At 26.1% G+C, this 12696-nt stretch overlaps 1 protein-coding gene across 1 annotated transcript; it reads right to left on the bottom strand.

The window, feature by feature from the left end:
• Positions 1–9445: 9445 nt before the first annotated feature.
• On the bottom strand, positions 9446–11520 carry LOC108856287 (exopolygalacturonase-like). Its single transcript, XM_018630059.2, has 4 exons — positions 11327–11520; positions 10928–11239; positions 9962–10480; positions 9446–9836 (listed from the first exon to the last, which is right to left on the bottom strand). Exons 1-4 carry the CDS (start codon positions 11471–11473, stop codon positions 9603–9605), a joined length of 1212 nt encoding a protein of 403 aa, XP_018485561.2. The 5' UTR covers positions 11474–11520; the 3' UTR covers positions 9446–9602.
• Positions 11521–12696: the final 1176 nt, after the last annotated feature.

Below are 12696 nucleotides of genomic sequence, written 5' to 3'. Positions count from 1 at the left end.
AATACAGTCCCTTCTCTCTCTATCTCAGTACCGTAATTATAATAAAATTATTATTAATGAAAAAATGTAAATATTCATTGCAAATGTTAATTGTTTTGGTTTTTATCCCTTTTTATGGATTTTTTTTAATTTAAATGCTGAAAGTTTAGATTTGTTTCCAAACTTACTTACACATATTAGCTGTGTAAGACAACAGATAAATAAAAGGAATTAAATCTTCCCTAATAGACAATTTGTGGATTTAGATTTTATTTCATTTTTAGTGCAGGGAAATTACTTGTAATTCCAACCTTACTCACTCCTAACAGCTGTGATTGTGAATGACTAATGTGACAATTGTAGGAAACTAGATTCCCTTCTTTAACTGGGTGTGGATTTTATTTCAGTTTTAAGTTTTTTTTTTTAGGATAAAGATCTCTGTTCTTCACAAAATACAAGTACACTTGTTTCTAGTATGTTTTATATGAGTGAAAAAATATTTTCACATGAATCGATAGTGTTATTTTACATCTGTTGATATGTGTTATATAAAGACACAAATAATGTGAGATTTATGCTCTGTCTAGGGACTATAAAATATTTTGATTTTTTTTTTGGTAGTTACCAACCTTTATCATTTTATTTTAATAAGGCGATTTTATCATACAACAATATGTATATATTTCTGCGAGAAATTCGCATAAAATATAATATTGAAATAAAGATTCGTTTGTTAATAACACCTTCACTTTATTTAATTAAAACTATACTACATCATAAACATATTGATAAGGCAAATGGGCATTTTGGTTCTTTTGCGCAAAAGAAGAAAAAAAACATTTTTTTCTGATATGATACTGAAGCCTTGATTGGCAAAACAATGATAAAACATTAGCAGTGTGCTATAGAAATATAAATGATGTAAAAATGGTATGTTTTTACTAAATTATTTGATAAAATAATTGGTAGAACAGTATGGTATGGATATGCTATTTAAAATTATTATAAAAATTAGTATATATAATATCTTTATTTCAATTCAATATATTTCTAATATATATATTAATAAACAAAATTAAGAAAATATACAATTAACTAATTTTATTAATAATATAAATTATGTTTATATCGAAAAATGTTATTTAAAAATAAATTTTACAACTAAAATATAATTTAATTATATATAAATATTTCACATTTAAAATATAATTTAATTTTATATAAATATTTAATTATATAAAAATATAAATATGTATATAACTATATAAAAATATAATTTATTTAATATTTAAAATATAATTTAAATATAGAAATATAATTTAAAATATATAAATATAAAATATTTAATTATATATAATCTATATAATTTAATATATATTAAATATAAAATATTTAATTATATATAATCTATATAATTTAATTATATATAAAGTATAATTTAATTATTTTAAAGTATTTTATTGTAAATTTATTTTAAAATATTGCTATATTTTATTTTTGGATATAAAAAATTACAATATTATTAAATAGTTTCTAATACAGCATTTGCATCTATAATTTATAAATTAAATATACATTTTTGGCACATTATTTATTTATTTATTTTATAAATTATAGATACAAATGCTCTATTAAAAACTATATATGAAAGCATTGAACAAAAGCATTTAGAAAGTACTAACATTTGATAAATTATTTTCTAACAAGTGTCCATTGGATAATATAAAGTATAATACTTATACTAATTTTCTGCCAATCAAGACATAAGGCATAACTATAATTGATTACCTCTCTGTTTGAGTAGGGTTGGGAATTTAGTTGTGAATTCTACTCCTTTGATATGTGGCAGTATGCATGCGATTCAAAAAAATTAGATGCGGGATGAATGTGGGTCAACTATTTCAAAATCACAAATTTCGATAATCCGTTAATTTATAAATATTAGATTTTTTTGTTTATCTAATTTGTAGTTACTAATATTATAATATATAAACATATTAACATTTAAAAAAATCAATTTATTAATCCATAATTTATATTATTAAAGGAAAATTTAACTAAAAGATATAAAATTTATATTTTCTTTTATTTATAATTATTCTTAGATAACCCATGGATAATCCGCAAACCTAAGTAAACAGTTACAGATTTACAAAAATTTATATGCAGATTATGCAGGTCAAATACTTTTTAAAATAAACCGCCAATTCGTCGTAGGATGGATCAATCGGAGCGGGTCTAACCCACTTTCTAGCACTATGTTTGGGTCAGCTAATTAGGACCATCTGACAAAAATGAAAGGTTGTGTGAAGAAAGAATAATACTTTCACTAAAGATTAGTTTACAAATTTGACAACTGGGATTCGTAAAGAAAGATTCTTCTAAGAACCATTTTGAAGATAACAAGTGCACAGTTCTCATGATAGTAATGATTCTGCAATTCTGAAATCTTTTATCTATTCGCTTATATCTAATGTTAATCTAACATACCCATTGGAAAATCTGCGAAAGGAAACTTGTCATAGTATTTGTTAATAAAGTTATATAATGAAAACTGTTTTGTAGCTTGTGGATTTATATCATGTTACATTCATCATGCATTCATACTCAGTGCTTGAGATTATTTTTTAATAGAAAACTTTATAGGAATCTCTTATAATTTGTTTCATATAATGAGATTCTATATAAAATAACTTTGAAATGTAGCCTTGTTAATAGTTTTACGAATTAAATAACAGATGAGACTACAGCAAAAACATAGATTTTTAAATGAAACTAAACAAAATATGAAAAACTTGTTAATTACTAAAAATGTGTATGAAAATAGATTTTTAAATGAAACTAAAAAAATATGAAAACATTGTTAATTACTAAAAATGTGTATGAAAATAAAGAAATTTTTGTGCAAACAAAACTACAACAGCTTTTACTATTGTAAAATAAATTTTGTTATGATTTTTTGGTTTTTTCGCTTAGGGTAGCTGTTAATGTTGAAACGACTCTATTTATACTTGTTGACTTTGTATTAAGGAAACACGGTCTTTGCATCTCTTAGATGCAAAGACTCTCGAAGAGAAAAGCCACAACAAATGTCAGATGCAAAGTTCCGCAGCAAATAAAAGAATTTCATAAAAATCTCGTAACTTTTATACTCAGTACTTGTCTCTCTTACGCATTAACATAGAAACTGAGTGCACTCGTCGTGTCCATTCACTGATAAACAATTAGGGCATTTTGGTTCATATATTCTGACGAATGATTTAGATGGAGATAAAATTTAATGTTTGTTTTAATTTTAAAACAGTATAATCAAATTGATGAATTTAAATAATCCATCCAAATGAGTTTTTAAAATTACTTAAAATGATATTCAACCGGATGAATTTAATTTTCATATTTTGATTGAGATAGACCTGTCCGATAAAAAAACAAAAAATTTATTTTTATCCAAATAAAATTTTTAGATGAAAATTTTAGTTAAACAAATAATCATTAATATAAGTTAATTTCCCACCAAAACCATTATAAAACTATATTTTTCCGCCAAAAATTTATTTTCACGTAAAATCATTTTTTCCACTAAAACTATAAAATTATATGTTTTCAAAAACTGCAAAACCATGCTTTTCCGTAAAAACTGTAAAGTTAGATTTTCCTAACAAAACTGTAAAAATGCATTTTCCACTATAACCAAATATTATATTTCCCGCCAAAATAAAAAAAAAATCCTATTTTCTTGCCAGAACCGTAAATTATATTTTCTGTCAAAACCGTAAATTATATTTTTCCGTCAAAAACGTAAAACTACATTTTCTCACCAAAATTTTATTTTTCGGTCAAACTGTAAAATGACATATTCTGGTCAAAACCACAAAAACCCCAAATATACATTTTCAAGCAAAAATCTCACTTTAACCAAAAATATATAATCACATTTTTCGTCAAAACCAAAAAATATATATATTTTACGCTAAAGCAATAAAATCACGTTTTCGTTGTAAAGCTGCAAAAAATCATATTTTAAAAATTTTATTGCCCGTCAAAACACAAAATCAATAAATAATTGAAATATAGTTACAACTATGTTTTAGATACATAACAAAACTAATATAATTAAAAATAAGATTAAAATATGCAATTTCTAAGAAAATAATATAAATCATTTGTCTACTAAACTCATCTAGACATATACATAAATAGAGATGAACAAATAAACTCAAGTTTATTTAAGTGATCTTAATTCCTAGATGAGCTATATGGATAGATAAATGAACAATCCCGAAAAATATCTAGCTAAATATATAATTCGGAGGAATCATCTAAATAGAAATAATTAATGGACAAACAAACAATAACTAGTTATAGACTTTAAGGTAAGATTTTAAAGTACAGTGACTCATAAACTGTAACATAACATGTTGTAAGAATATGTGAAAGAGATAATAAACTGAAAAGAAGGTCATTATTTTGTTTGATAAAAAGGGTCATTATCTAGTATTTTATTTTTAACTAACACAACATGAATGTACTCAACTTTGGTTGTTTAACGAAAGGAAAATATTTTTCGGACACCGGACATGAGGATGAGACTTCAGCATCATTCCTTAATGAAAGTATAATAGGCGAAACAATGTTTTCTCGGTGAGTTTCAATTTTCTGAAAATAAAAATGATATGCATTTAAGTTACAAAAAAAATGATATGCATCTAATGAACCATTCTTATGCAGATTCTTTGAGAAGTGTTGCATCTGAAGAATCTTCGTGTTTCTCTGCTTCGGTGCAACTTTCTTGTTAGAACAATAAATAACTCAGGTTTTTACAGGTCATAAGACTCATCACACTAAAGATTGAAGAATACAAATTAAGTCCATTTGGTCTTAGTGGTAAAAGAGTTCTAACTGGAACTTCCGTCTTTGGGTTTGATTTACCTTGGTCATTGATGAATTAATTTAGTTTTTGGACATATAATTTTTTTGGAATTCTCACGGACTCACGGTTATGAAAAACAATAAAGAATACTAACATATGAGATTTGATTATGAGAGAGGACTTCGTACGTAATATGATGAAAAGTAAAACTTTTTGCAAACCATTATCTTAAAGATGTGACTTGGGCAAACCACATGCATTGTTTGGACTTTGTTCATTCCTTCAACTTTTTGTTTGGTGTGACCCATTGCCAACATTATCTGATTCTATGAATTGAATACAGAATTTTCGAGTCTTTCTGGTAAATAGGTTAGGCTTAAGAGACACAGATAGAGAGAACTATCGTATAAACTAAACAAATATGATAAAAGGATGATAGTTTCTCCTCTTTTCCTGATTATTTAAAATTGTCAACATCATTGTGAACTTTACATACCATGTATTTTCTCTCCTGATTTTTATAGTATTGCGTATTTTATATTAAACTAAATAAAAATTGGAAAAAAATTAAATGAATATTATGTGTCTTATTTTTTTCATTCCCAAACTTTATAACAGTGTATATTCTATACTGAACTAAATAAAAAATATTACATGAAATCTCAAAATTGGACTTATATAATATTGAGTTTCAAACGTGTTTATCCTCTGTTAATTTATCAAAATAACGTCATTTTAGATAATTTTTTGAAAATTAAAAATTAACTTTTTGAGAGGTTCGAACTCTCACACACATTAATAGATATAAATTAAATATTTAAATTAATAATTAATTAATTTAAAATTTATAAAATAATTATTTTTAAAATTAAATTTAAAAACATAAATAATTATAGATTTATTTGATAAAACTAAAAAAATAAAACTCGATAACATTTATCTTATTAAACTGAAACTTATATATAAGTTATGTTTGACAATTTATACAAGAAAGTTACTCTGGTATATCAGTTAATATGTTCTTGTTTTTCCTTTAATGTGAGACTTCAAACCTCACAAAAATATAGATCTTAGTTTTATGGAATTTATCCAAAATGAATTCGTTTTTATAAATTAACATATGACTAACACTTTTGACGGTCAATATATATAAGCAAGATTTTGATAATTTATATAGTGTTTTAAATTTTAGTTTTACAGAATTGATCCAAAATGATGTAGTTTTGATAAATTAACGGATGACTAACACCTTCGACGGTTAATATATAAAATACAGTTTTGAGAGTTCATATAATATTTTTATTTTTCTTAGTTCATATGAAATAAAAAGACACGACATGTAAGTTCATGGAGTATTTAAAAAAATAATTAATTCAATATGAAATATGTAATATTATAAAATTTGAGAAAGAAAATACACGACACGTAAAGTTTAAATTTTAAGCTGAAATAGACATTTTCCCATAGTTTTACCATGTAAATCATTCCTACATTTGTTTTTTCTGTACTAATTGGTTTTTGTGGTAAGCGATTTTTTTTTTGGTATGCGGTATTGTTTTCTCATGTCAAAACTATTATTTGATTAGAAAAAAGATTAGACCAAAAAAACCTATAACTTTATACACCATGTGGAACAGTGAGTGAGTATATACTATATAGTAATAACAAAGATAATAATGTAGTTACATAGCTCATGTGTTGGAGACCATATGTTCATGTTCACGGTCGGGTCAATCTAGTCATATAAGTTAGAAACCAACAATTGCATTTTTTTTTCGTCAATCGTAAGGTGGTCAGATATATTAGTTTGGTATAAGCCCGTCCGATCTCTGATTTAACAACCATTTTCACGTTGTTCTGCCTGTACGTTAAACAACCATTTTCACGTTGGGATGTATTTAGTGTCAAAAATTTAAGAACTGACTAAATGACCATTCTCGAAAGCATTATTATACTGGTTAAATAAGGCCTAGTAATCAGTTACAAAAAAAAAAATAAGGCCTAGTATTGCGTCGACGTGCTCTGATACAATTTTGGCGAAACCTTATTGTGTGTTGCAACCTAATTGATAGCAGTAGTCACCAACAACAATCCTATAATTTTTACTTAATGATTTAGTTTATGTATTTATTTGGATATCTATACTATTAAAGTAGGATCCTATTTAAAAAATTTAAGATTTTGTCCCTGCATTTCAATATATTTACAAGTTTTCCTATTAACATTTAATTTAAACTTTTAGCAAAAAAAAACATTTAATTTAAATTAAAAATAGAATATTCTCTATAACTATAGTAGTTAATACTTTCCATATTTTTTTGAATGATAATAATTTTAACTTTTATGCAGTATATACATTTCATTTCATTTGATTATCATTTTTTCATCTATAATATTATTTAAAGATCGGATATGAATATATACATGCAAATTAAAAAAATATTATTATGCCATTTTTTACATAATAATGATATGCCAATTTAGAGTTTAAGTTTTTTATAAACTTATCTTAAAATTAAGTTTTAGATTTTAACATAAATAAATATACAAACTTATCATAGTAACCAAAAAAAAATATTTTCATATCAATAATAAAGTTTCATATTACCATTGTTTCATTTTCTTCAAATGACATAATACAAATCTCATTAAAGTCTAAATAGTTACTTTTTCAATTTTATATAATATTAAAAAGTATGAATTATTTAATAAACATTTCAAAAATATTTTTTTTTTCAGCGGGTCATCTCATATCGATCTTAGGTTAATAGCGGATTTTTAGATTTTTACCAGGTTTTGTAAGATTATAAAGACAATTCTTTTCATTAAATTGAACTGAATTATAGACATATCAATAGATTTATCGGTTCAATCATAGGTCTGGATTAGATATAAAAACATCGCTTGAAAATAAGTTATTATAATAGAACATCTTTTTTGAAACACAAATAGAAAAATTTAAAATTATTTATTCTCTAATAAAAAATTACAAATTCATTTAAATTTTATCAAACAAAAATATAACGGCGCTTTTAAAGCGCGGATCAAAATCTAGTATATACTATTAAAATATGATCCTATTTTAAAAATTTAGGATTATGTCCCTCCATTTCAATATATTTACAAGTTTTTTCATTGTCATTTAATTTAAACTAAAATAGAATATTCTTTGTAACTATGGTAATTAATACTTTCCACATTTTGTGAATGATAATAATTTTAATTTTTATGCAGATTATACTTTCCATTTAATTTGAATATCAATTTTTCATCTATAATATTATTTAAAGGTCATATATGAATATCAATTTTTCATCTATAATATTATTTAAAGTTCATTTAATTTGAATATCAATTTTATGCGTTCAAAAAAAATTCAAAACTTATCTTAAAATTACATTTTAAATCTAATATAAATAAAAATACAAACTTATCACAGTTTATTTGTAACTAAAAAACAAAATGATATTTTCATATCAATATTTTTTTTTCTTTTTACAATTTTCTTCAAATAATATAATAAAAATTTCAATAAAGTCTAAAAGTTTTTTCAATTTTACAATATTAAAAAGTATAAGTTATTTAATAAAATTTTCAAAAATATTATTATATATTTGTATTCTCTCTGTATCGTTACTATTAAATTTTAGATTTAGAAAACATATTTTTCTTTTTTTATTTATTTATGACATTATGTTTTTTTCATACGGAAGATTGATTCTAAAACGGAATTGTAAGTTTCCAACCTATTTTTTAATAAGATATTTTAGAAGCGTTGGGAAGCACGATTGTGTAAGCTTTCACAAGGCTATTTTCGGAAGCACGATTGTGTAAGCTTTCACAAGGTTATGATCCCAATTTTGATTCTGAAACGGGAAACAAACGTCCGATGTAGCTTCTGTCCAACCTAGATTGTGATATTAAAATTATAGAACAAATATGTTGTTGCTAGTTTATTTTTAGCAATATGTTCAAAGTTTTTATATTAGAAAAACTTAAAACTATTTAGTTACAAACACTTAGGGTCTAACTGTAACCATATCAGGAACATGAAGAACAAAAATAGGAAAATAATTATAGGAATAAACTTTTAAAAATGACGAGGAATGGTTATTTCTTGTCATATTTAGTAAGGAACAATATTGTTTATATTCCTCTACAAAAAAAGAAATGAGAAAGAATGATAAAGAAAATTTATATCATATAATTGGTAAATATTTAAAAACATTAAAGAATACATTATTCCTCTTCATTCATTGGTCACCAGTCATATCTTTAGTTCTAAACCCAACGTTTTTGCACAAGACTTTTTCCGTTAATTACAAATGTGTAACTATGGTCCATTAGCTCAATGCATTCTGTTTGTTAGAATAATTATCTACAGCAATTGATAGCTCAATTTTATAATCTAACAACAAATTTTCTGCTTGATTTTATTATATTCAACAAAATATATATATTATAAAATTTTCAAAGCGCAAGGCGCATGTCTATACCTAATAAGTAAATTATTACAAAAGATTGTATTTTTTTTGTATTATGAAACAAAAAAAATAGACCACATGCAGACGAAAAAAACAAAAGTGTATTCACTTCTTTATTTCATCAATCAAAAACTTTCATAAACTAGCAGAAAGAAGAAAGATGGAGAAGCAAATACACAGCATTTAGGAAATTATACAAAAACATCAGAAAATATAAAATAGTACTTACTAGTTACTACACACGGTCACTGTTCCCATGGGTCGTTGATTCAGTTCAGACATTGCTGAGGAACCATCTTTCCGCGTGCGGAACCGTCAATATTCTCACATACGGCAGTGGAAGGACCACCCTTGACTCCCTTATGCTCTATGTTAATGTCACTTAGCTCAACATTCTTGCATGGAAAGCTCTTGCTACATTTAAGATTTACAGCCAATTTGTTTGTCGATGTTCCATATATGTTCTTTAACTTAAGGTCCTGGATTTGAACGTGTGACTCTCCCTGAAAAAATAATGAAACACAACTTTTAGTTTTTCCTTTGTTGTAGTAAGAGAAAAGAATTATATAACTTTTAAGAGAAAGGAATCATTTAAGTCTGTATCTTGCGTAGAGACTAGAGAGTTCACCTTCTTTTCACAGGGTGGGTGAGGACAATACTTCTGGTCGATAATGATAGGGTTTCCAACGTTAATCATTTGAATATTCTCGTACACAAAGTTAGAAACCAAGATCTTCGAAGCTGAAGATTCCCAAGTCTTGATTCGAATACCATCGCTTGTGCCGTTAAATACTATGTCTCTTACGGTTAAGCCATTAACGTCCTTCTCTTCTTTGTTTTTCCCTAAGCTTCCGACACTGATCCCATGTCCGGGACCACAGTTGACATTAGAGATATCCATGTTGGTGGTTCCGGAAAGGATGGCGATACAGTCGTCTCCGGTACCAATGTGTGTGTTGGAGATGTTAATGTTGCTACAGAACCCGAACTTTAACCCGTCGGTGTTGGGGCTATCGCCGGGAGCTGTTATAGTGACGTCAGTGATGTTGAAGTGATGGACGGAGAAGAAGTTGAAGTGTCCCATTTTGCTGTTGAGTGATGTTATCCCATTGATTCTTGAGTTGTTCACGAATGCAAATCCCATGGTCTGTTGGAATTATAAAGTTTAGCAAGACATTCGGTGACTTGAGTAAAAAGCGCTCTTTGGGTATCTAAAGATTTAAAATAAAAGAAATAAAAATAGAAAATGAAACAATAGTTTTTCAAATAAGAATTTCTGATATATTTTAGTAGATATTCTACTGGGTTTTGGCACTGCGACTCTTTAAAAATATTGTAACATAATCAATAACTTAAAATATAATTTTTAGTGGAGACCCCATGTTGAAATACTTTACCAACGGGCATGCTCATTGCTCTAAAATGTAGTTATGTGGATATTACCATTTTCAAAATTGCATTCGTTTTCATAACGTTTTGTATCTAAATAATTAAATCTACAAATTCTCAGTGTAACAGAAAATAACTGAATTACATAATTTTCATAGTAAAATCATTTAATAAAGCAATATATAAAAGGATTAAGAAGTGGTACCATAGCTAGCTTAGGACAATTGGGGTTTTTGTGGCAGTCATTTAGTGGCCAAGACTCTTTCCCTTGGCCGTCGAGTGTACCGGCACCGGAGATAATAAGATTGTTAATGTACCTGAAGTTGATCCATGTGTCATTCTTAATGTTCCTAGGGTTTGCAGGAGCCAATAAAGTTCCATCGATAACAAATTCAATCTGATTTGCGCATGGCCCTACAAACTCTACACCACCGAGATGAAATGTTCCTTTCGGTACGTAGATTTTACTATCACCACCTTTCCTTGTGCATGCGCTTTTCCATATGTTTGTGAACGCCTAATTTTGGATAAGTTAAACGAAAAAAATCGATAAGATGGTTGTTTTTGTGTGTTCTATATTGGGCTATTGGCTATGTACACATACCTTGGCGTTATCAGTTTTTCCGTCAGCTTTGGCACCATAGCGTCGAACGTTAAAAACCTTTGGCCTGTTGGTCGGACGACTTGCAACGGCAGCTATGAACAAGAGAGACAAACACAAAGCCTTAAACGCAGAAGCAAGGCAAGCCATCTTCTTACTTTGTCAGGGTATAAGTATATATAGCTTTTTGTTTAATTAATAAATGTGTTTAAGACACAATGAGAAGTGTTGATCTAATGTATCTGCTTATATAGAGTTAGTATGTTAGCAATGAACTGTTAGAATAAATTTGTTTTTAAAAACAAGAACTTGATTCTCGTAACTAACTAGTAATCATCGGCTAAAATTGGGGAGTTTCATTTGCGTTGCTTTTGGTTGATTTGTTTTTTTCTTTTTTGAAACACTGGTTAGTTATCGTTATGCAGATATACGCATATAGTTATCTGATTTCTCTCTGCTTTATCATTTGAAACAGAATCTTAGTTTTGATGAAAATTCAATTATATATCTTTTATATATTAAAAAGAATCACTAATATATTTTAGTTATGACATGTGTCATCACAAAAATGATTTTCAGAATCCCTATAGAAACATATTGGTCCATTAAATATATGTTATAGTTATTATTGAACTAATCATAAAATTAATTAATAATGTATAATAAATATTTTTTCTTAAATAAATCTATGAGATTACCTAATATGATTAATATATATATATATATATATATATGCTAGTTAATAATTTTAAAAATAACTAGGCTAGTCGGGCGGATATTTATTTTATGTTTTTAGCTTTTTGTTTATATTAAATTATGTATTTTAATATTTAAACATAAATTTAGATTGAAAATTAATCTTTACAGTTATAATAAAAACGAAAAGTAATAAAATATTCTGATATAAATTTCCTAACTAAAATAATATAGGGGTATGTCATAACTTTTCTAATTCCAAAATCTTAGCATTCCTTAAAATAAATAAAATAAATTTATAAATTCATAAAATAGATAAACATATTTGGAAGTATAATTTCTATTAATATAAATTTGTTAAAAAGAAAATCTTGCGCTGTTGTTTTTTATTTCTATAGCTTGACCTATGACTTTAAAAATATTTTTTTCCGTATAAATATTTATTTTCACTTTAAATTTTGTTTGTACTAATGGTATAATATATATACGCGTGTTGGCTTTACAGAGTGCGAGTTTTTGACGTGGCGGCTGACGTGGCGCGCCCAGGAGGGAGGAAACAGTACTTTATATAAATATATATATATATATATATATATATATATGTAAATTGAAATGTATTACATATTTCTGTTGATATAACATTCTAAAACGTAACAATTTTATTTATTACTTTGAAT

This window comes from Raphanus sativus, chromosome 1 (assembly GCF_000801105.2).
Source record: "Raphanus sativus cultivar WK10039 chromosome 1, ASM80110v3, whole genome shotgun sequence".
Classification (NCBI taxonomy): domain Eukaryota; kingdom Viridiplantae; phylum Streptophyta; class Magnoliopsida; order Brassicales; family Brassicaceae; genus Raphanus; species Raphanus sativus.
This window is presented reverse-complemented; position numbering and strand designations above follow the sequence as displayed.